We start from the raw sequence: 23,490 nt of genomic DNA on the forward strand, positions 1-23,490 counted from the left end.
TGTTTCATTATTCTGAGCCTTGAATGTCTCATCTGTAAAATGCGGTTGGTGGCTATTTTGAGGATTTACCCTGAGGATTAAAGGCAGTCACATATGAAGGCACATTGCATAGCATCTAATTTACTTGATAGATATGCAAAAGATGTAACCTTTTCCTAAAACTAATCCATTTAAAATTTAATCGACAAGGGTCTATTCAAGTGCACACAGGACTGAGTCAGGATTTCGATCCATGAAACTAATTATTAAAATCCTATCTGATTTGAAAGACAGTGATGTTAAAAATTAATCAGGAAGGACACTGCTTAATTCATCCACTCTGCTTATTGATTTTTCTTGGAGATCATTGCTTTTTAGCTCAATAAAAGTATTTTTAATTTATCAACCCATTTACTCAAGTAATATTTTTAGAAGCTAGAACATGTCCAGAGGAACATGACAGAAATTTTTACATGGGTCCAAACTTACGCTGTGAGAGACAGCTAAAAGAATTAAGTTAAAACTTAAGTGACACTGGTTTCACGTATTTAAAGGGTTATTTCATGCCAGAGAAATCCCATTAATTACATATGTTCTTGGAAGAAGGAAACTTGAAGACCTATTTATTGGAAGTTATGGAATAGTAGAGTTCAGTTCAAAATCAGAAACAGAATTATTCTTGAGACTGGTCCTGAGTCACTGTAGCTACTTTACAAGGGATGTTCCTCCAAGAAGGCAAGGTGGGTATGTTGGGATGTGATATCGTGCAAGCTACCTTTTAGTTTAAAGATCTGATGTTTTTCAGGTTGGTTTTTATGGGTGAGACATCCTGATAGGCCAAATACCAAACTTTTATGTCGAGCATTTCCACATGACATGCACTCAGGACACTCAGACTTGAAAACAGAACCCTGTAGAAACTGCTGAGCAATGTGCTTATTTTTTTTTAATGTTTATTTTTGAGAGAGTGAGAGAGAGTATGTGTGTGAGCGGTGGAGGGGCCGAGAGAGAGGGGGACGGAGGATGCCAAGCAGGCTCCTCACTGGCAGCAGCAAACCCGACGCGGGGCTCGAACTCACAAACCGTGAGATCATGACCTGAGCCAAAGTTGGACGCTCAACTGACGGAGCTCCCCAGGCACCCTGGAACATGCATATTTTTATCAGTGAAGGATTCATTGTATTTATTCAGTCAGTTTTCATCACAGGCATTTAATTGATTATCCCTGACTTTACTCTGAATTTCTTCCTTTTGTTAGTTACGTTTGCTGACTACTTAGGAGCAAAAGTAGAGAAGAGGTCTGTCCATTGCTCATTTTTAGCAGTTCAGTGGATGCTGCCATTGGCGCGAATGCAGACAAGGTTGGGGCATCTGAGCATGGGAACATCTATTAAGAAGAAAACAGGCGGTGAACAGGTGTCTGGAAGGAAGAGGTGACTCTTTAGAAATAAGATGGTTGGTGTCACCAAGCAGCCAACCAAGAAAGGCATATGGTGATGACAGGGAGCGTTTTGTTTTCCTGTAACTTTTGGGAAATGCTTTCAGTGGCTTTAGATTTTGTTGGGAAATTTTAATTTAAAGAATGCCCTAGATCATAATGAAGCCCAGGCACCTGACAATGGCTCTCTGCTCCAAAGTGATTTATTGATGAGAAATCTGAGTTGTGTCAGATGTGAACCGATATGCCTAAGTACCATTGAGCTAGAATCAGAACATGTACTTCTTGACTTAGAATCTACTGTTCTTTTTTTTTTTTAATATATATTCATTTTTGGCAGAGTGTAAGTGGGGAAAGGGCAGAGAGAGGGGCACAGAGGATCCAAAATGGGCTCTGCACTGACAGGCGCACAGCAGCAAGCCTGATGTGGGGATTCAAACTCATGAACTATGAGATCATGACCTGAACCAAATAGTTGTTAGTGCTGATTGGAAATTGTTTTGTTACAGATGTTCTGTGGGGTCTGTAGCGATGGCTCTTTCTAGGGAATGAGCAAACAGCATGTGGTTTAGACGAGCCACCCCGTGATCTGATAGGACAGTGTCTCTAAAGGAGGAGATTGATTTTCTTTGATGGATTCTCTGGAAATCACGTGGAACCTCCAGAGCCTTCCTGGGCTGAGGCTCAGTGACGTTGGGATAAGGGAATGGATGAGGGGCTGAGATCAAGCAATCATGACTTACACAGTGATGGATCTCAGAAGGTAGTGCTGAAGCCAGGTTTGGTTGTTACTGATGTTTTTAATGATTACATGGCCAGTGAGCTCGTATTTTAGAATTTCCCGGGACCTGAGGCTCCCTCAAGGTGGTGGCATATTTATAACCCATTTCAGTGCTTTTTCCGTCCTAAATCCTTGACCGAACGCTTAATAGTGTCCACTGCTTCCTTGTCTGAAGACTCTTCTTGCCCAGCACCGCTCACCAGCTTGGCACACAGGGGTAACTCCCCCTCGGGAAGGAAGGAAGTCTGCGTGCCCGTGGTGCCAATCACCAGCACGTTTTTCTTCAAGTCGATGGAACACTGATGTCTCCTGAGCATGTCCAGCCCGAGAAGCATGTCCATGGGCTGGTCCTCGAGGATAGAGAACGAGCACTGAAGGAAATCCCCTTCGATCTGAATCTGAGCCAGATGGACCCGGCCCATGATCCTCTGTGTGCCCACCCCCTTGGCGATGCCAGCCCAGCGCCGGTCCACCAGCCGGATGATATTGCACCTCTCGGCACAAGCCTGGCTCATGATGGTCATCTGGGCCCCCGAGTCCACAAAGGCCTTCAGAGGGTGCCCGTTGACTTTGCAGTTGATGTAGAGCATGGCCACTTGCCCGAAACTCTCCGGGGCCTCCTCCATCGCTATGTTCATGTTCTCCTCGATGTTCTGCTGCCGGATCTCTTCTTCGATTCTGGCCTGAGCTTCCAAGTCGAATGGGTCCGCGGAGTAGAGACGAATCCTCTCCTGCTCCCGCAGGGCCCTCTCCCTCTGCTGCTCCATCAGGACGCGCGAAAACGTCTCGAGGTTCCCACTGAGCAGGGCCTCGGCCAGGCGGGGGTTGCGCTCCTTCAGCAGCGACAGGTCGTGGGGGCTGGATAGCAGCATGCTCCGAATCAGCACAGGGCTGTCCAGGCTCTGTGTGGACACCCTCTTCTCCCCGGAGCTGAGGCCGCGGGGCTGCACCCGGCGCTGCAGGTGCTGCGGGGGGGGATGCTGGCGGCCGCCCGACGTGCCCGGCTCTGCCGGCCCGGCCAGCTCCACGTGGGGCAGGCTGGCCGTGCGGCCCGGCGTCCGGGACCCCACGCTCTCCTTCTGCAGCAGTACCACCACGTCACCGTCGCGGAGGCCGTAGGAGCCCAGCGAGCTGTGGTCGTCGGCCAGGACCTGCTCCATGTGGATGATCTGGATCTCGTTGGCGGGGACCCCCGACTCCAGCTCGCACAGCATGCGGAAGTTGTGCAGCTCGAAGTCAGGGCTGACCTGGAGGGAGAAGGTCACCTCCGACAGGTCCCTCCGCACACAGTACACGGTGACCAGCATGGCATGGGCCCCGGGTCGGCGCAGGGGATCAGCCGCGTGGCGGGCTCACCGGTGTCCTCCCCTGGTGCCCCGGCTCTCGTTCATTCGCTTGTCGGGGAGGCCCAGCTGCTCACCAGCCCCACGGAACCTCGAGGGCACGTGTGTGTTCCAGACCCTGTTTGTGTGGTGCTGCTTGGAACTTGGAACGCCCGCTCCCCCAGAAGCCAGGTCTCTCCGGTCCCGCCGTGTGGTTCCCAGGCCAGCCCTTCCAGCCCTGCCCATCCGTCCTCTGGGAATGATGAGCTCTTCCCGAATAGCAGGGAAAGGTTTCATCGGGCCCTCTGAGAGCTATAGTCTGTGTGCTCTTCGTCACTCTGCGGGCAGGGAGTGCGGGTCGCCTCCACGGCCAGCATCTCCCTGTGTGCCTGGGGCAAAAGACAGGGGTCAGACTCAGTGCCTGAGCTCTGGGTGGGGTGGGGGTCAGACTCGGTGCCTGAGCTCCATGACCTCACGCTCTCGGGAGGGCTCGATGGTGAACGGGGAAATCGCAGTACTGGAGGCAAGGGCTTCTGCTGAGACACGTTGAGCTCCAGAGGAGACCAGGCAGGTCCTGACGGATGCACATTTTCCGTGGGAAAAATGGTGAGAGTCACTCCGGACGAAAAGAATTAAAAAAGCCAGAATTCATGACGCGGCCTGCTTTCTGTCCAGGGATGTGAGCCATCCAATGTAATAGGAGAAATTTGTACGTGGTTTCGAGTGGCAGGATGTGAGGCTGGAAAGAAGATGACTGAATCTGGTTTACAGAGTCACACGTGAGTCCAAGGAATGGCAATATTATCAATAAGGAAGAGTCCTCCCTCCAAAAATATAAAAAAGGAAGGGCAGCAAAGAGAGAAAAAAGAGAAAGGAAGCGGGGAAGATTTGAAGCAGGTGTGTGTGTGTGTGTGTGTGTGTGTGTGTGTATTTCATTTAATTGACTTAAGGAAGAGGTCTCTCACGCTTCATGGGGACAGGTGGGGAGAGAGCCAGGTAAAGGGTTCTCGATGGTGCAGACAGGGGACTGTGGGTCGAAGGAACAAATACGAGGAAGGCTCCAGCCCGCTCTGTGGGGAACAAGAGTGTTCCCTGACTAGAATGGACCGCACGTGTCTACCCATCGGATGCGGGGAGTGGAAAACCCCAGAATGCGTGGGTGACACGGAGGCTCTCAAATGGAGGCCTGGTTAGAAATAGGCCCTTTCCTCCAGTGGATGCATGAAATGCGTCTTCGAGGAAACCAACCTGACATCAGTTCTGGAGTCAAAAGTGTCATGAATGCCTCTCTGGGGGTGTCTCTGGCTTCCTCTCCGACAGAGGGCCCGTTCCCTCCCACAGGCACCTGAGCGGAGGCTCGCGGGGTCAGGGTAGACAGGACCTCCAGGGCCAACGGTGGCCGTGGAGAAGTCCTCGAATGCCACTCTTTGTGTCTGTATTTCAGTGAGGAACTCCTGCCTCCCAGGTGTGTGTCCTTACCAACCGCAAGGTAGTCTGCATCGTCGGCCCTGTCCCTCCCCGCCTCTTTATTGCAAGTTCTGTCGGAACACCTGCACCGTTTGTTCTAGGTTGCATCAGCCTACAGAAATGCTTTGTTTTGGCCTCGTTTGTCTCCAAGAAAGGATGGCCTCTCACCCGTTGCTCTGACTGTCATTATCTTTCCACACTCCTGTTCATTCATATCAGAACGTGGAGTAAATGCCCAGTGTGTGCGAAGCATGAGCTGAGTTCCGGGGATAATGTGAAGTGACAGCTGTGTTCGTAGAGGACCCCGCGGTCTTTGAAAGGGGGGTGTAGGTGGACACACACACACACACACACCCCCACACAAAGTCAGCGGGTTGAAAAAACACCAGACAAGTCCACACAACTCGGGTGGAGCGAATAATGTCTGGGGAACAAATGCAGGATGCGGAGAGGGGGTCGGGCCAGGAAGGCTTCCGGAAAGGTGGCGAAAAGGCAGCCGCGTGGGGGTGGACATGGTGGAGAACCGGGGGCTGAGAAGTGCGTGGCCTCCCTTCACACCTTTAACCGGAAAGGGAGCGGCTCTTCAGGATGAGGAGGATTTTGTAATAGTTTTGGGGGGGGGGGGGGTGGGCGGAATCTTGCATTGTAATTTTCCTGTAGAAAATTGTGAATTACTTAGGGCTATTTTCCACTCTTTGTGGAGAGGGATGGCCTTTTGACTCAAAATGTTAAGTTCACAAACTCCTGTAGTTGTTGATGTCCTGGTGAGTCATCAGAGATCAGCATTGGTCGTGCTGACCTTGAGAACAAGTGTAAGGTGAGACCCAGCCAGCAAGGCTCAGATTCTACGTCTTACCAACCAGCTTTGGACGGTTGGTTGTCAGGGAGATAATGCTATGGTTTTGTGTTTTATAAACAGTGGGCGAGATCATTTTTGCAGAGTAAGCTTTCGATTTTTTGGCACAGCAAGGATCCAGGGTTCACATCCAAAGAAGAAGCTAACGTTCTTTTTGTTCATGTTACCATTGCTTTGTTACTGAACATAATTAACCTTCATGCCATGTGTTCTATTAGCTTGCTGTGACTCTTTACTTTTGGTGGCATTTTGCATTAATGCCATTTTTCCTAGTATAGTCTTTTCTGAGAATACGCGGTGGAAAGACGAAAGCCTCAAGGTCTGGCCAATTCAGTGTCATCATTCCCCACAGTATCACACAGGATGTCAGGATTAGCTGGGATCTAGGGTCCTCCAGTCTAGCCACTTATGCAGACCTCGCCTCTGTTGCAAAGCAAGCAGCCTGGAATCTAAAACGCTAAACACAGCCTTCTGGGACTACATATATGTGGTTTGATTCTTTCATTTCTCTCAGCACCGTGGGTGTTTGAGATGCCATATGTGTAATTATCTTCCCTCAAAACTGTAATGACAAACTTACTCTGATTGTATAATAAACTCAGGGATCATCGGGAGTCTATATAAATACGCCTAAATATAAAAATGATCCCACAGCATGAATTCCTGTTGCACAGCCTGGTGAGAAATGACGGGTGCTCTGAATTCTCTAGGTGCACAAATCCAGGTAACTGGGGGTTCTTGTAACTTCTCCTGACGAGTTTCTGTGAATATATTCTCTCACTTCTCTTCTTTCATAAGTACAGTATGGGAACATAATTGAATCTTCCTTTGATAAGTGAGACTCCCTACAAGGTCTCAGGGCGATCACTCAGAAAATCGATTCTCCTTGTACAGCCTAAATACCCAGAAAATAGAAACGATGACGCTGATTTCAGGCCAACCCACTAAACAGCCCCGAGGTTATTTTTTTGGAATAAATCCACAACAATTCCCTTTATAATTTGCCTCTTGATAAAACCTTAATGCAGTAAAAAATCCAGATAATTATGGTGTCAGTGAAGTCAGTTGATGTTTAAAGCGCTATGTCTTGCTCGTTACAGAGCAGACGTCTTTTTGTGAAAAAGGAGTAGCTTCGTAAATGTCTAGTATGTAGCATATATAATAATTAAACCACATTAAGCACACATATCAGCTTGCTGTGTTTGGATTCCTTGCTTGAAATATGTGCCTGGTATCACTTTAAAAATAAAGTACTTATTAAGACAGGGCAATTGTTCCTTGAAATTCTCAAAGCAACTTGGGAAAGATGCAGAATTTGCAAAGCTGATTCAGAGGTTAAACCACTAATTTTCTTACTATTCTTCCATTTGCTTTACAATAATACAATACATTGTCACAAATGAACAACATTTATTTCCTCAGATAATTGTTCGGTACACACATTAATAGTACTCCGATGAAAGTTCAAGCTTTTGTTCGTACGTTGGAAGGTTTCCCATTTGAGAGGTTTAGCATTGCCCATCTTTGAGGCTTAAACACCATGATAAGACCTCTAACTTAAATGTATAAACAGATATGTAATTGAAGAAACTCATGAGACCTGAGAACATGGTCTGTATCAACCTGCTGGCAACTCAGCTGGTGTTTTTCTTTATTGTGAGGAGGCAGAATATGGACAGAAGACCTGCACTGCACAAATATACACGTGTGAGGAGAGAGCAAGTGCACACGTAGTGAGGACATGTTCTCAATCACTTAGAATGTGCAATTAAAAAGATATACACTTTTCCAGCAGGGAGCACTTTTATGGCACGTTGTATTATTGCTTTGTTTTATAGATTACTGTTTTAACATTTAATCATAAGAAATATGTTTTAAGTATATATTGCATGTTGAGAATAACACAATGTCTTGATAGCTTTTGGCTGCTTCAAAATATAGACTTCCCAAATCTAAATATACATGTGATTTACTTATTTTTAAGAAAGTTTGCTGCTATAATTTTGTGCCGTATGATCCCTTCACTGTCTTAATCATTTAAAAATTAACTCAGATCTGTAGGATGCACACCTTATTACTGAAAGTCTGAAGATCACTTGTAATTTGTGAGAGAAACACTTACAGATTAAATAAATTTAAGGTAATAAAGACAGGATGAAAACAACTTACGATTTTGTGGGTTGATACTTGTTTCTTAACTTTCTAGAAACTTAACTAGAAAAAGAACGTTTCCATTTAAAAATTTTTGCTCTATGGAGAATAACCAAGTTACACAAAATAGTAACAGTAATGATAATAGAGCCTTAAGATGTTTTCATTTGAGCTGTGATTGGGGAAAATCATTCAAACCTTTTTAAATGTTTACTCTTTTATAGCAAACTTGTAATCAGCACATTTCAAAAACACTGTAGTTTAGAAATACCATCGTGACCTATTCATAAGTTCAAATACACCATAATAACTCAAACATAAATTTTCTTCGTCAAAATATTAACACTAGCATCGTCATTCCTCATTACATTTAGGTAATTATGTGTTATCCTGAAAATGAGAAAATAATTTTTCGCTCGTGTGGTGTTAATATTCAATCAACACAGTGTTCTTTTGTAAACATTTTCTAGGTATCTGTCTTTTCTATGGTAGTTGGTAGAAAAGACAGTATGCTTCTGAGCGTACTCCTCAAGTTCGGAGAACAATGGCATACATTTGACCAAATATCAGCTAGGGGACAGCCAAGAGTTAGCATTTTTTAAACTTTTATTTTAAAAATTGTATCTTTATTTCATTACAACTACTGTGTGAGATGTTTGTGCATCACCTGTCTTACTCAACTGTGAACCCTCCCAAATTCCTAACAAAGGGCCTCCATCATGATGTGTAAGCGAAAGTGCTGGAATGAATGGGGAAGCAGCCACAGATTGGACAAGAGTCCACATCACAATGGCACCAGCATCCTGGATCTTCATGAGTCCTTTCCTACTGCTGCTAGGAGCATGCTTCTAAGGCCTGAACCCACTACTTGTATTGGGGTTTTTGGTTGTGGTGTTTGTTTTTTTTTTTTCTGATTTACTTGTGACTTCTCTACTCTTCCTCTTTGTTCTTCCTGTAGAGTCATTCTTGGTGGGAAATCTTTGGCAGTGTCTTGTCCCATTAATTGCCCAGAAGTAGATGTATTTGGAAAGTTACAGACTTGTTTATTATTTACGTGTTAGTTAAGTTTACACGCCATTTGGAGATGAGCTCGTAAACATGTTAATCATTTTTCACAATGAAGATGTCATGGCCACCCTCTATAAGCAAGTCACTGGGCTGGTGGCTTCTGGGACAGACGGATGAGTAGGAGTCACTTTCTTCTTTCAAAGAACAAGATACCTAGTAGGAGAGAGAAGACACACATAGGCACCTTGCTTGGAAGCGATCAACGTTCCTTGTTGGGTTGTTGTGCCAGACGTGGATAGGACTGTGCCCAAAGGCTCGCTGCAGAAAGTGCAATGGCATTGGGTCCGGAAGAAGGATTTGGTCATGGTGAAGTTTTTCCTGCCTGGGTTTGGAGGGACAGTCCTTTCCTTGAGGTATCACACCACTCACTTGACTCCGTTCTCCTCACGCACACATCTTACTGTTCACTGTTGTCCTTGTAGATGCTGTGGGTGGTAGGATTGGTGCAGGGAGGGACCAGTAGTCTCCCTGTCCCCAGCATCCGCACATAGAATAGACACCCGTGCTTCCTTCCGGTCCCAAGCCTTGCTGGGGAAGGGGCAGTCATAGCTCCAGGAGGAAGAGCTCAGGTGGTGCCTGGGTTGAAATCTGCATGGGTGTTTTTCTCAGTTCACTTCATCTGGTTTATAGTTAGGGAAAGATTCCTTCCAGTCTTCGGCATGACGTTGTCCATCCGTCTTAGCTTACGTTACTCCCCAGCCTGTGCAGGTATTTTATTAGAAAATGGGTAGAGGCTAATTCAGGAATATCCAAAGGTCTTTCTGGGGTGGGTGCTTTTAGTGTATGTTTATATAAACGCATATAACTGGTGCATATCATCCTGTAATATAAAGGTGTTGATGGAGCTACGCACATATTGGTAAGCTGATGCAGAACTTTCTGAAAGTAACCAGTGTTTACATTGTCCATACAAATTTAGCCCTGACACAGGAGACTTCTCACTGTAGGGCACGAAGTAATAGCATGCAGTCCTACCAAACACGAAGGATCTGATGGCTCTAGCCACCGGCCATGCCGCCTCAAAAGCTAGTTATGTGGCAAGTCACTTTATTTAAGCTGACACTTTGGGTCCACCCATCTTTGCAGCAGGATGTATGCTGGTTTTCTGATGGGACAAAGCTAGAGTGAGAAGATCTGCAATAAATACAAAAGCCACTTGTGCCACCATAACATGGTCAATTGGATATTTCATGAAGTGTATGCATCATAGGTGATGTCTCTACAGTGGTCTCATAAAAGACAGAATTTCCAGATTGTTGTTTATGTAGCTTTTTCTGTTCCAAACAGCAGCCGAGTTAATTGATCACCATGGTAATTAGCATGGCTGAATCCCATCTGTCAATAGGATTTAATTGTATTCCAACCATGAAAATGAGAAACAAGTCTGGTAAACAAAAGCTTCATTAAAAAAAACAGCAAATAAAAGAGAAATCAACTCACCTTCTGTTTTTCTCAGAAAAATTAAATTGAGCAGCCCAGATACAAGGATTCTTTTTTAGGCTATCTCAATGGCATCAGGTACAGAGCATTTTCCTTCTTACTATTAGAAAGGTTTGGGCGTGTTAGCATCTCCATGGGCTCTCTCTCTATGCTGAGACATAGAGCCGCCCCTGCCTGTCCTGTTCCACATTTGTATTCCACTTAGGAATATTCTGTTCCATTCAGCTCATAAAATGGGCTTCACTGCCGATATGCGCTTGTTTACTGACGTATTGGTGAAACATTTCAGTGCTGGTTACACACAGAATGTAAGTAGCCTCTTTCTGGTGACCTCTGGAGGACAGGAACTAACCAGAGTACATGGGTACCCTGGCTTTCAAAACCAGACGCCCCATTTCTGATGTTGAAGACAAAGAAGATACGATCATTGATTTTTTTTTTCTTTACAAACTGTAAATGAAATGGAACAGAAATGTCTAGACAACCCTGACAAAACTTTTATTTTTCAGTATTAACTCGTTTTTCTTCAAAACAACTTAAGGCACTGTTCATTTTGAACAAAGTCTTGATTTATCTTACGTTCTTACTGCAATGTTTTTCATGTAGACTTGAGAGTTGTGCTGGACCCTTCGTGCCTGTGGCTAAGAGACACGGGACCAAATGTTCTAAGGATAACTCGTAAATTACTGCTTATGCAACATGAGATAAACTGGCATTGAATTAAAATTAAAATGTGGAGCCGCACTGTAGTCATGGTTTCGGATATTAAAATAGTATCTGAGACTACTTTTTAGAAAAGTTTAAAGCAAACAGGATCATCGTCTTTTGAATTTGCAGCAAACAACCTCACACACACACGAACAACAACAAAACCAGTGATGGCCTCGTGTAGGGGTGTGATTTGTGTTGTTGGGATGGATGTGTAGCACATCTGCCCAGCAATTAACCGTGGTTCCCTCTTCCCTTTCAGAGTCCTAGGTGAGAGCATTCCCTTACAGTATGAGCTTTTCATCTAGAATAACTGTGACCATCCTAGATACAAAATACCTCAATTAGAGGGAAAAAGTCATGCTCTACTTTTAATAAAATAGGCTCTAAGTGAATCATTTCTTAAAAAGAGCTGTGAGTTTTGTTCTTTGAAAATATTGACTCATTCTTCCCTCTGTGACCAAAAAGAAAATCAACAAAACACAGGCATCTTCAAAAACTAGTATAAAAATTTAATTAAGATATGTTATTCTATCCTTACATAAAACAACAGTGTTTTGTACCTGCAGTTATGGAAAACAGTCTCTCTCTCTCTCTCCTCCTCTCTCACACACCCACACACACACGTGCATGCACGTGCACTGGTTAAGATATACAGATCAGTAAGACAGAAAGCCTGTTGTAGCTTTTTAAAAAAAAATGTTTTCATGTTTATTTATTTTTGAGAGAGAGAGAGAGAGAGAAAGAGTGCAAGCAGGGAGGGGCAGACAGAGGGAGACACAGAATCTGAAGCAGGCTCCAAGCCCCAAGCCATCATCACAGAGCCCTGTGTTGGGTTCATCCTGGGGCTTGGACCCACAGACTGTGAGATTATGACCTGAGTCAAAGTCGGACACTTAACCAACTGAGCCACCCAGGTGCCACAAAAGCCTGTTGTAGCTTTGAAGTCATAAAAATAGGGTTTAAGTTCCCTGAATGTGTCACTTATTATCTGAATGCCCTTGGACAAAGCGTTAATTTCTCTGAGCTTCATAATCCTCTTCTGTAAAATGGGGATGGTGATGATAATCTCTTTTGCATAGGATTTTGGTATGGACTTCATGGATAATTTGAATTTGTCTTGTAAACAGAAAAACACTCCACTGAAGTAAGTTACTGTTTTTTCTATGAGTAGTAACAGTAATTAACAACCTGGAGAAGTCAGAAGAGATGATGCAGGTTATAAATCCCGAAGGAAATATGTACGTTAATTTTAGCCCCTTCTTGACGCGGATCAGATGCCATTGTGTCTTTAAAGCCATCCCTACTCCCTTGGGCCTTGAACTCTAGGCTCCCCAAGATGGTAGCAAGACTTGATCACCAACCTGTTTGAAAACCAGGAAGTGTGCTTCAAAGGTTGGCTAAGAAAATCATTTAATAGTGCATTATTTCAACCATTTGTTCAGTGTCATTTTTAACCATAGCAATCTGCAGGGTGTTCTTGTAGGTTAAAGAAAGTCAACAATAAAGTCCTTGCTCATAACATGCTTACAGGATTATTAAGCAGACAGAACATAGTGTAAAGACAATCCATCCGCCCTAATTAGGAGTGAAAAAGTGTTGCATAGTAAATAAGGTGAGTAACGCTTACGTCACGTGCAACCAAAGGGTTGAGGTTGATGCTGAGAATTTAAGTATTGTCTTTACCCAAAAGTATGATTTAGAATCCCTGTTGTCGGCAGGTATGTGTTAGATGGGACAGTGAGTGAGCCTCTTTCCGTAGGACACCTTTCTCAAAGACCTTTAAAAAAAAAACCCAGAAACCAAATACCCAAATTACGCAGCTGAGGAAGTGAAACCCTTGGCGTGAAAGCCCAGAGTCATTAGCACTGGCCCGTGTAACCATGAGGCCACGGGGTTGCAAGCCTGGGGGCTCCATGGCATGGTTTATAGCAGCATCTGAAGGTTCCCTTGAAGAACCAGTGTGTTGACAGGGGTCATTGGTCCCGTGGCTGTTGGTCAACACATCCAGTCTTTCGGAGAAGGACCTTCAAACCTTTTTGATGGTGAACCTCATTACTTAAAAAACAAAAATGACTTTGATCACACTCTCACTTTTTTAAATGGATCTGTTAAAATAAATACCAACAGAATTTCTACTCTTCTTCTCCCTCCATCACCAGTGCTGGAGGGGCAAGATTCGGTCACCTTGGATGCCGTTAGAAGACACCTCTGTGTCTGAGGCTCTGAGGTACGGCCAGGGGACAGCTTCCTTTGAGGATGCAGTGGGTTAGAGTCAAAGTCGGAGGGCAAGAGGCATGCGGAGATCCACACATGTGATGGCACCCTGATGGGCATGTCCAGTTGGGTGCGGGTCAGGAGAAGGTGGTGGACAGCCTCGGGCATGGAGCAGGGTGGGTGACCTCAGGGATGACAGGGGCAGCGGCAGGCCTGGCCTCCTCCCCTGCTGTACTGGCATGTGGGGCAGAAGGGCACGGGGCCTCGGGGGCGTCTGTGGATAAGGATGGGTCCCAGAGCAAAGGGCGACAGAAGAAAGCAGGCTCAGAAAGACCTCACCTCTGCTTCCCAGTGGCTAGAACAGTTCCTCCTGCCTTGACAGCCGAACGCCAGGCTGAGATTGTGTGATGTTGTGCTTGGGAAGCAGACCCTCTTGCTCCCCATCTGTGCCCCCTGGGCCCACGCTTGTGTTCCCAGAAGTGCTGACATCTTCCCACACTTCGCACCGTGTGCCTTGGCCTCCCTCATCAGCCTGGACGCACAGAAGCCTCAGGTCGTGCAAGACGTGATTCGGGGGACACGCAGCCCGGCTTCCCTGTCTGTCTGGGGGGCCGTTCTGAAGGCCGTTCTGGGTGGTTCCTCCGGGGGCGGGGGGCTGAAATGTGGGTGCTCACAGTGACCTTGAGCTACGCCTTCTCCTGCTTGGTCTCAGTTTATCGACTTCCTCTGCGCCCCCTGCAACGAGCCCCCGAATGAAGATAACCTGCACGTCGTCTGTATCTCAGGGCACAGCCCCCTCACAAAAACCATTAGGGCCAGTCCCATATTTAGTATCGTGCTACGGGTGCTGTCCTCAAAGGACTTCTGGAGTCTCACGACACATGTCGATTTTACAAAAAGGCAGTGGACTTATGCCTCACACCATCCGGGCAGGGCCTTGGGACCTGGCTCTGGGTTCAAGGTGGCTTTTATGAATTCTCTGTGTTCTGTGACAGTGTTTTCAACCGATGCTCTGAATTGACCGATTCGGATTCAGAAGCGCCCTGTCCGTAACTCTTACAGTTTTATGTATTTTATAATTACAATATATAATCAAATGTGGCTGGCAGGCAGTTTGACCTAAGTCTGAAGGGCGTGGACTTTGGATATAACAAGGTTCAGTTCCCTCCTTGCACACTTCTGGTACTGTGCATAGATGCTTTTACATTTTAAAGGCTCTCCGTGTTGCTATCCCGTTGACTTCTGAGAAATCCACTTGGCATTGACTGGGGGCTTATTTTAAAGCATCAATCATGGTATGATCCTTGGTTAAGGATGTGCTCCCCATTCTGCCCACAACGTCTTGAGATCAGTTCTTCAAGCACAGATTATACAAATTTGACACTTATATGTGCAAATAGGTCATTTGTATGCACATTTTTGACAGAAGCCTTATGTTTATCTCTCATTGTTTTGACAATATTAGCAAAACATTAGACACTGACTTAAATATCCGTTCTTTGTATGCAATTCAGTCGACTTATTGTGGTGCTTTGAAAAAAAATCATATTCCATGGCCAATTAATTTGTTTTACATGTGAAAGGTGGCTAGAATAGGGGCCTGACAGGTAATTTTCTTTCATTCTTTTGGTGTGCCATCACCACGCTGAGATGTGTTCTTAAGCGTATACTTGGAGATTTTAATCCTTTGATTTGCCTATTTGATCATCCTAACTTACAGCCCAAGATGAAAACTACTTCTTGAAACTCACTGCCAAAATGTGCGTTTTGTAAGACCTTTTTGTTCACTAGGGACTTAAAGGAAAGCCCGCCTTCACTCACAAGTGATATTTCTTCCCTCACAGCCTTAGTTAATACGACCTGTATGACATGCGTTTACGTTTCTAAGAGGTTGTCGGGGCGCCTGGGTGGCTCAGCCGGTTAAGTGTCCGACTTAGGCTCAGGTCATGATCTCACAGTCCATGAGTTCGAGCCCCGCGTCGGGCTCTGTGCCGACAGCTCAGAGCCTGGAGCCTGCTTCAGACTCTGTGTCTCCCTCTCTCTCTGCCCCTCCCCCAGTTGTGTGCATGTGTGCTTGTGTGCTCTCTGTCTCTCAAAATAAATAAATATTTAAAAAAATTTAAAAAGAGAGAGTTTCCAAGAGGTTGTCAAAAGCAAAGATATTGAAGAGATGTTTGAGATCATGTTAACGCAGCCAAAGTGTCCCAGCTTTGCACACCCTTTTTACTTACAGTATCAGTATTTGTGTATTAAAATATGGCTGATGTTAGAGATGCAGGTTGTGGTAATTTCACTGCGAATTTGACTTTTAGATGTAATAGGGAAATAGTCTATAAGAATGTCAACAGCAAATGTGAAAGTTACAATAGGCATTTTGCCAGGCTGTAGAATTCCCCTGGAGAGTTCACGGTGGCTGTAATACCAGCCCGTTGTTGGAAGGGAAATGCTAAGCCTCTGCATAGCACATCTGAAGGTCATATTTACTTTGGCCTTTGTTTCATGGAAAAGATAGGTGACATTTCTATCTTTTTTTTTAATTTTTAATGTTTATTTATTTTTGAGAGACAGAGCACGAGTGAGGGAGGGGCAGAGAGAGAGGGAGACACAGAATCTGAAGCAGGTTCCAGGAGCTGTCAGCACAGAGCCCGATGCAGGGCTTGAACCCACAAACCGGGAGATCATGACCTGAGCTGAAGTTGGATCCTTAACCGACTGAGCCACCCAGGCGCCCCTATAGGTGACATTTCTTAACAGCGGGTTATCTTTACATGACTAAGACTAGACATTAGCAGAAATGCAAAGTTTACTAAGAATGGATCAATAGTGTACTTTTTTTTTTTAAACAAAAAAGCAAGAAGTATTGATAAGAAGAGTCAATGCCATCCTTTTTCCCCTTGTACTCAAAATCAACACGTCTCAAATGTCGCTCAGTAGGTAGGGGCATTTGTAGAATGATAGTATGAGTCTGTCTTTGCTGAATTGAGTGAGTTGGAAGGACTTGGCCTTAACTGCAAAAGGAAGATTGAATTTCTTGAGGCCAAGAGCTTCCTGCAAAGCCAGAATGGCTGACATTCTGTCTGAAACGGACTGGGGCGAAGAACTTTGCAGTTTAGAAAGATGTAAATCGCTGCTCAGAAGACATATTTATCGATCATCTTGCTACTGTTATTTACTAGATCCTGGGTATTTCATTATACCTTATTCCAAGATATTCAAGGCCATAGTTGTGGCAGATTTTTGATTGTATACAAAGCTATCCAAAGTGGAACGTTTCACCCCAGGGATTCCCCCCGGAATGGCTGTAGCCACTTCATTAAGGCTGCTAAATCAAAAGTCTGTGGACGTGTTTTGTTACTTCGGGCTAGAATCATTTGCATTGTTTTCATTTTTGACCAACTGGAGGTACCTACCAATGGACCTTTGAAAAAATAAAAGCAGTTTTTACATTCTTCTATAATTGTTACGCAAATAGTATCCAGGAAAATTTAACAAAACAGCAAAGTGTCCTATAAACTTAGTATGTGTGGACATACCTAAATTTAAAAGTTTGTTAAGGTTCAGATGTATACGCTGCATTTTGCCTTGACACTCTACAAACAGAAACCAGGATAAAATATGATCTTACTTTCTTTGTTGTAAATGTCAAGGTCAGATTTTCTCCTTCCTCACAGTGTGGAGGGAACCAAGCGTTTTGGGAAATTGAGGACCTCAGACGGGTAAGAGCCGTGCTTTGATAGTGACGTAGAAAGTACAGTTATTGTACTGTCACACCCTGAACAGTAATTGGGAAAACATTACTCTGTAAGCAGTCCTTTTGTCCAGTCTGTTCACGAAAGCCACAGAACTTAGCGTAGCTGTCTCTCTGAGGTGTCGAGTCCAGATGTCAGTCTTGAACACTATCCTGATGGGATCCATGAAGTTAGAACTTGAAAATACTAAGAATAGTAGGAAATCAGTTGGGTCCACACCGTGGGATAAGAACTCTACTTTGACTGTAGCCCGACTGTTTTAAGAAAACAAACTGAAGTCTGCAGGTTTATTCATGTCAGCCTACATGTTTTCTACTATTAGCATAAAACTCCCCCTCGTGGGGCTCAGTCGGTTAAACGTCCAGCTTCGGCTCAGGTCATGATCTCACGGTTCCTGGGTTCAAGCCCTGCATCGGGCTCTGTGCGGACAGCCCAGAGCCTGGAGCCTGCTTTGGATTCTGTGTCTCCCGCTGTCTGCCCCTCCCCTGCTTGCTCCCTCTCTCTCAAATATAAATAAACATTAGGATACAATACAATACAATACAATACAAATTCTGCCTCTTTAGTTAATGGTTAAAATCTGTTCTATCCTAGTTTGCAACGTTCCTCTTTAACAAATTTCTGGTCTTTGTGTATTACATTCTGTTTTTGTTTTTTTGCTACATTAAGTGGGGAAGAAAATAAGGAAGGATGCTCTCTCCCTTGTATCAGAGCCCTGGTCAGGACTCTGTACTTTGTCTGCACTGCTCATATACTTAGTTACTCACCCCTCTTCCACCATGCTCGGACCCAGGGTGTGACCATAGCTTCTCCAACACTGTCCATCTCAGCAGCCCTCCTGACCTTGGAAGGTTCCCTACGTACATGTATTTGCTAGCTATTTGAAGAATAAGCTGTGTAACAGCCATCCCAAAACTAAGTGGCTTGACTTGTTCTCATGTGTCTGGGGTCAAGTGGATTTGACAGACCTAGACTAGGCTTGTGCGGTGTTGCCTTCTGCGTTAGGTTCGATCCACATCTGCTCCGTGTGTCTCCCATGTTTGTCCTAATAGGCTGCCCGATACATGTGCTTTTAATGGCAATAAAGAAGCACAGGAGCGTTGTATGGAGTCATAGGGGGACCCCTAAGGTCTAGGCTCAGAGTTGGCCCATCAGCACTTCCTCCTGTGTTCTGTCGTCTCAATCCGTTTGAATTCCCAAGCCCAGCCTCACCAGGGTGGGAGAATGAAGCGGGTGACTCTGGGGGTGCTGCTAGAAAGTCATATGGCAAATATGGAGGACCCTGTAGGAGGGTGAATAAGTGAAACGATAGTAACCGTGACACACTTAAGAATCGACCCCAGTGCCCTTTTCTCTCCCAAAACACTGCTATGCAAGGAGGCTCTAGAATACTTCTTACTAATGCTCGTGATTCAGTAGGTCAGACCGAAGAGAATCAATCCGTTTCTAGTTTTCTTTAGAAAACTCAATGTGAGCCACGGACCTGCTCTCATTCCCAGAAATCCTTTGCTGTTCGTCCACAATAAGATAAGGAACTTGTGCCAAATGTAGATTAACTCTGACCCTATGTGCACTATTAGTCTACTGGAATTGTTTATTGTAGCAAGAAATTTTTGACGAAGGAATCTATATTCTGATTGTCAACCTGGCCCATGCTACTCATTACATGGCATTTTAAGTAGCCTTACCCTGGAACTTGTCTAGAAAAATGGATCCCTTAATCCAATATTTCAATTCTTTCACTAATTCTCGATTATACGTAAATCCCCAGCACTGAAGTTAAACCATAGGAAATTCAATACCTTTATATTCGTATTAACGGTCTTGTCTATTTGAAACTGTTCCATTAGTAGGATAGATCCACACAGGGAATATTGTAATATTAGGATAGATATCAAACTCGGCACTTACGTAAAGGCACAGGAAGAATGGACTACGAAATATGACCACATCCTGCTCCGTACTCTTAAAATATAGTTGTTCCCTTAGATTTAAATAGAAAAATATGTCTTCCATTGCCTTTTCAATATACTTTAGAAACAATTTATCATGTTCCCTGACGTGTACAAGGTACCTATCAAATTACAGCGGTGGCAGAATAAAATAATTATTAATACTTTTCTGTTTTGGCATCCATATTATCTCATTCTTGCTAGATTGGAACATATTTTCCATTTTTTATTTTCATTTAGGAGCTATCAATAAATTATGAGTAATATCTTTGGCACATTGAATGGATAAGATCGTGTCACATTTTCTGGGATTTATGTTTTCAGTGCACAGTCACAGTCATGTCAAACTTATTAGAAAAAAAATTAATGAAATAGCTTCAGGGCCTAACATTTCTAGAAATAGTCAAGGAAAGCCAGATATAAAATATTTAAGCGTATGTCTCCGTGTCTACATTTTATTACATATGTTACTTCTCTCCGAAGCAATAAATCGGCCTCCAAAACTGCCTCACATTTCTGAACTCCTGAAATGTTTGCTGCTAGAATTCATTGTTCATTTACCCCTTTGTGTTATTTTTCTGCGCATCTGCTTCATTACGTGACGTCTCTTATTTCTGCTCTAGATTTTGAAAAGCATTTCCACTTTTATTAAGGGGGTTAGGGGGTTTTGTAACCCTCCCACAGGAAAGCCAATGTTATCACTGTTTTGCAGATGAAGAAAATGCCTCCCAGAATCGATGATTTTTCCCAAAGACACACAGCTAGAAAGGAGTACCAAACAGTCCATTCAAACACACCTTTAAAAAAAAAACAAAACTCATTCATATTAGCCCTTTTACAGTCAGGGTAGCAGATAGAACAGGCGTGAATAGCCACCTACCCCGCTCAGTGCTCAGGATTGATCATAATTGTCCTGAGGCTCTGTCCGCAGGGCCCACGGCGGTCTCAGAAACATGATTCTCGGTGCACTGCTCCAGGGAAAGTCACGTAATTTTTTGGAGTTGGCATTTAGGATGAAATGCATTTTGATTTTCCATCTCTGTACCTTGCTTTGTTAGGTTTTATGATTTTTTTTTGTACTTATGCCCCATAACCTGTATTGTTGTACTTTGCACAAAATAATAAATGCTAAGTAACTGTTGATGGTTTATGGTTAAATCGGTATGAGTTATAATGGGCCTCATGTCGTGCCAGGCACCGCTCTATGCGGTGGAGTTTCAGGATGAATCCATTCACTGGGGCATAAAAGGGAGGCAGAGAAGGGGATACCAGAGCAGACAGGTGTGTGAGGGCCAGGGCCCGAGCTATGTGGTGCAGACACTGCTGTATCTCACCCCTGAGAAGTGGGAGCCCCACGGGGTATCATGGGAGTTGGACAGACCCCCTGTCCCCACAGAAAACGTTGTAGTTCACAGAGGCAGCCTAGCAGGGGCACAGGTCGGGGGGTTTGCCTGCACGGTTTGTGAATCCTGGCTTCAACGCTGCAGATGAACCAACTCGGTCAACAGATAGACTGATTGCTTCCCTTTTCCTGTACTGCCTCCGTCTAGGAAAATGCACACAAGTATCTTGCTTTAGAATATTCTGGATTTCACTCACTTGTTCAGTATAGGGTGAAAGCCTTTTATTATCTCCCACTGGGTCTCGATACCACAGTGAATGAGAACCAGTCTTTATTTTCCAGAAGCTTCTTGTCTCGGAAATGGAGGACAGGAAAAGAATGAATGCTTCAGGCAAAGTCAGTGAAGCAAAACACATGTGAAGTTTTCTGTCACAGTGTCTGACCCGAGAAATGTGATAGTCCTCCCATCATCCCCACTTACCATCTACCGTCATAAGGTCCTCTTGATTCTCTTATAATTAAAAATCCTCTGTCTCGGGGAACAGCAGCAGTCGCTACTAGTTTTCAGATCTTTCTTGAGGTACAAGTGACTGTGACACACGTTTACAAAAGGGCCTTTTTAGCAAATGCCAAGCATCCCGTCACTGACACTTGTAGCAAATATTGTGCACTTTCTTTCTGGGAGGCTCTCCTGGGGATCGCCGGATAAGGCTTCAGCGCTTCTGCCCCCAGATTAGCATCCTGCCAGGTGTAGACAGGGTCTGCCGAGTCAGGCTTTATAAGACACGTGTCAGGAACCCACAGAAAATCCCACACGTGGGAGAAGATACAAGACCTCTCCACTTTGTTATTAAACACTTCCGTGTTGAAGCATTTGGGGTGTATGGAGATTGCTAATCGAAAGGACTACCCTTTTCGTCACGGAGGCAGGTGAGGGGCTGTGCACTTGGGTTCATGTAACAGTGAGGACCGTGTTGAGGGCCAGACTGGAAACCGGGCCTGGAGAGCACACGAACGGCGGACTACGATTTGACCGTAGTGGCCAGGAGTAGAGGCCATATTTAATTCTATTTAATTTTATTTTATTATTTTACTATTTTATTGTATTTTTTATTCCATTCTACTTTTAAGTTTATTCATTTAGTTGAGAGAGAGAGTGAGCAGGGGGAGGGGCAGAGAGAGAGAGAAATAGAGGGAGAGAGAGTCCCAAGCAGGCTGTGTGCTGTGCACACAGAGCCCAATGTAGGACTCTACCCCACAAACCGTGGGACCGTGACCTGAGCCGGAATCAAGAGTCAGACGCTTCACGGACGAGCCACCTGGGCTCACCAAGGTTTCTGCTTCCTTAAAGGGAGACTCCTGTGGGGAAAAGCCCTTCCTTGGCCTCTGCACCACCCTGTGAGGAGATGGCTGGAGTTTCTGGAGCCATCTGTCAGACTCTGAGAACAGCCTGCAGTCCCAGGCTAGCAGAGCAGAGAGGTGGGAGCCCATGACGCGATCTCAAAGCCTTGACTTAACCAACCCTGAAAATGTTCTATGTCCAGACTTCTTATTCGAGGTGACACGTTTGCCTTATTGCCAAGTCATTTTTGTGTTTGTTCCTCTGGTACCTGCAGCCTTAATTAGCTTACGGGATCTGTGAATTGATTGCAGCGTGTGGTGCCATGCAGAATTTCAGCAGGATTCCAGCCGCAAATATTTCTGGAGAGCTTACCCCTCTTCAAAAATTGATAAATTGAGAGGGAATGTATTTCTGTGGAGATTGGGGACTCTGTGGCACGAACATGAAGTGAATAGTAAAAACCAGCTGGTATTCAGTGTAGTTTCCACATGAGCTCCTTATATGCATGAAAGGATTGTCTCTGGGTCCCTGTGTTTAACCAAAAGAGAAATTAGACGTAGAAAGTATGAGAATAGCTACATTGGACACACATGCAAAACTTACACGACACCGTGATTTGGTGAAACATGACATTCTCAATAGTCTAATGCATCTTAATACACCGGTACTTTTTACTTTATTCAGAGGTCTCACTTCCTAAAACCCTGTTTTGTTCTGTGTGTGTGTGTGTGTGTGTGTGTGTGTGTGTGTGTATACACACATATCTTTAGGTCTAATGGAGAGAACATATACTAGTTAGAAAACCCTGCTTTTGCATGTACTGTTTTATTTAAGGAAAATGTCAAATATATCATTTTCCTTTGTGCACAGGTGCTTTAAAGTGGTTTTTTAATATTCCAGCTGCAAAGACAATGCTGTCTTTTATTTTTTATTTTGAAGTACCAAGAGATGACCTATAGTGCTGCTTGCCTCTGCAACTGGTCTTTTTCTAAGATTAACTTTGAAAAAAATGTCGCTTCCTTCACACCTGAGACCCCTGGAGAATAAACAAAATGTGCCTTTCTTTTTCAAGCAGTAGCCTGTCAATCTGAAAAACAAACTGCACCGTCTTTCCGTCGCTGGCTTCTCCTAGCAGGTCTCTGCAGCAGTCTCACAAAGGATTGCTCACAAAGGATTAGCCAGTGTAAAAGTTAGAATTTTACTGAGTGTGTTTCAGGAGAAAATCTAATAAAGTGTAAGAGAAATTGGTCATGGTTTATGAATGAAATAAACAATATCGTAATAGGAGTTCAGAACAACAGATCCAATGGCAATATCCTTGAAGCCTTAGATGACAGCAGAGGAAAAGTGTATTTTTTCCTCTTTTGCAAAATCCACCGTCACAGAAGAACCCAGAGGTTGCGCCTTCTCCCGCAGGGCGTCGTACTTAGGGTGAAAAACATCGACCTGGTGCACAGTCTGAGAGTAACTCCGGGTTCCTGGCAGGTGCTCTCTGAGATCTGGGTAAATGCTTAAAGATTGATGGGCTGCTTTGGGTCTTGTCCCAGAAAATAACTTCAGATTCTTTTCTGCTAGTTGTGGGACGGACTAAGTATTTTTAATATATGCACTCCCAGGGAAGCCAGACAGATGCTGGTATATCATTCGTCATTTTTTTTCCGTGTAGCCTTCCAGTTTT

General features: G+C 44.5%; 2 protein-coding genes across 3 annotated transcripts in view; one reads left to right on the top strand and one right to left on the bottom strand.

Moving 5' to 3' along the window:
- The window catches only part of PDGFD (platelet derived growth factor D), a 221,723-nt gene that overhangs the window by 111,118 nt on the left and 87,115 nt on the right, over positions 1-23,490 (top strand). The gene's annotated exons all lie outside the window — the stretch shown is intronic.
- On the bottom strand, positions 1,146-3,632 carry DDI1 (DNA damage inducible 1 homolog 1). The gene is made up of 2 exons (XM_019433672.2): positions 2,161-3,632; positions 1,146-1,366 (listed from the first exon to the last, which is right to left on the bottom strand). Exon 1 carries the CDS (start codon positions 3,503-3,505, stop codon positions 2,306-2,308), a length of 1,200 nt encoding a protein of 399 aa, XP_019289217.2. The 5' UTR covers positions 3,506-3,632; the 3' UTR covers positions 1,146-1,366; positions 2,161-2,305.

The sequence above is a fragment of the Panthera pardus genome, unplaced genomic scaffold, assembly GCF_024362965.1.
Source record: "Panthera pardus isolate Hobbes unplaced genomic scaffold, ASM2436296v1 HiC_scaffold_12, whole genome shotgun sequence".
Lineage (NCBI taxonomy): Eukaryota > Metazoa > Chordata > Mammalia > Carnivora > Felidae > Panthera > Panthera pardus.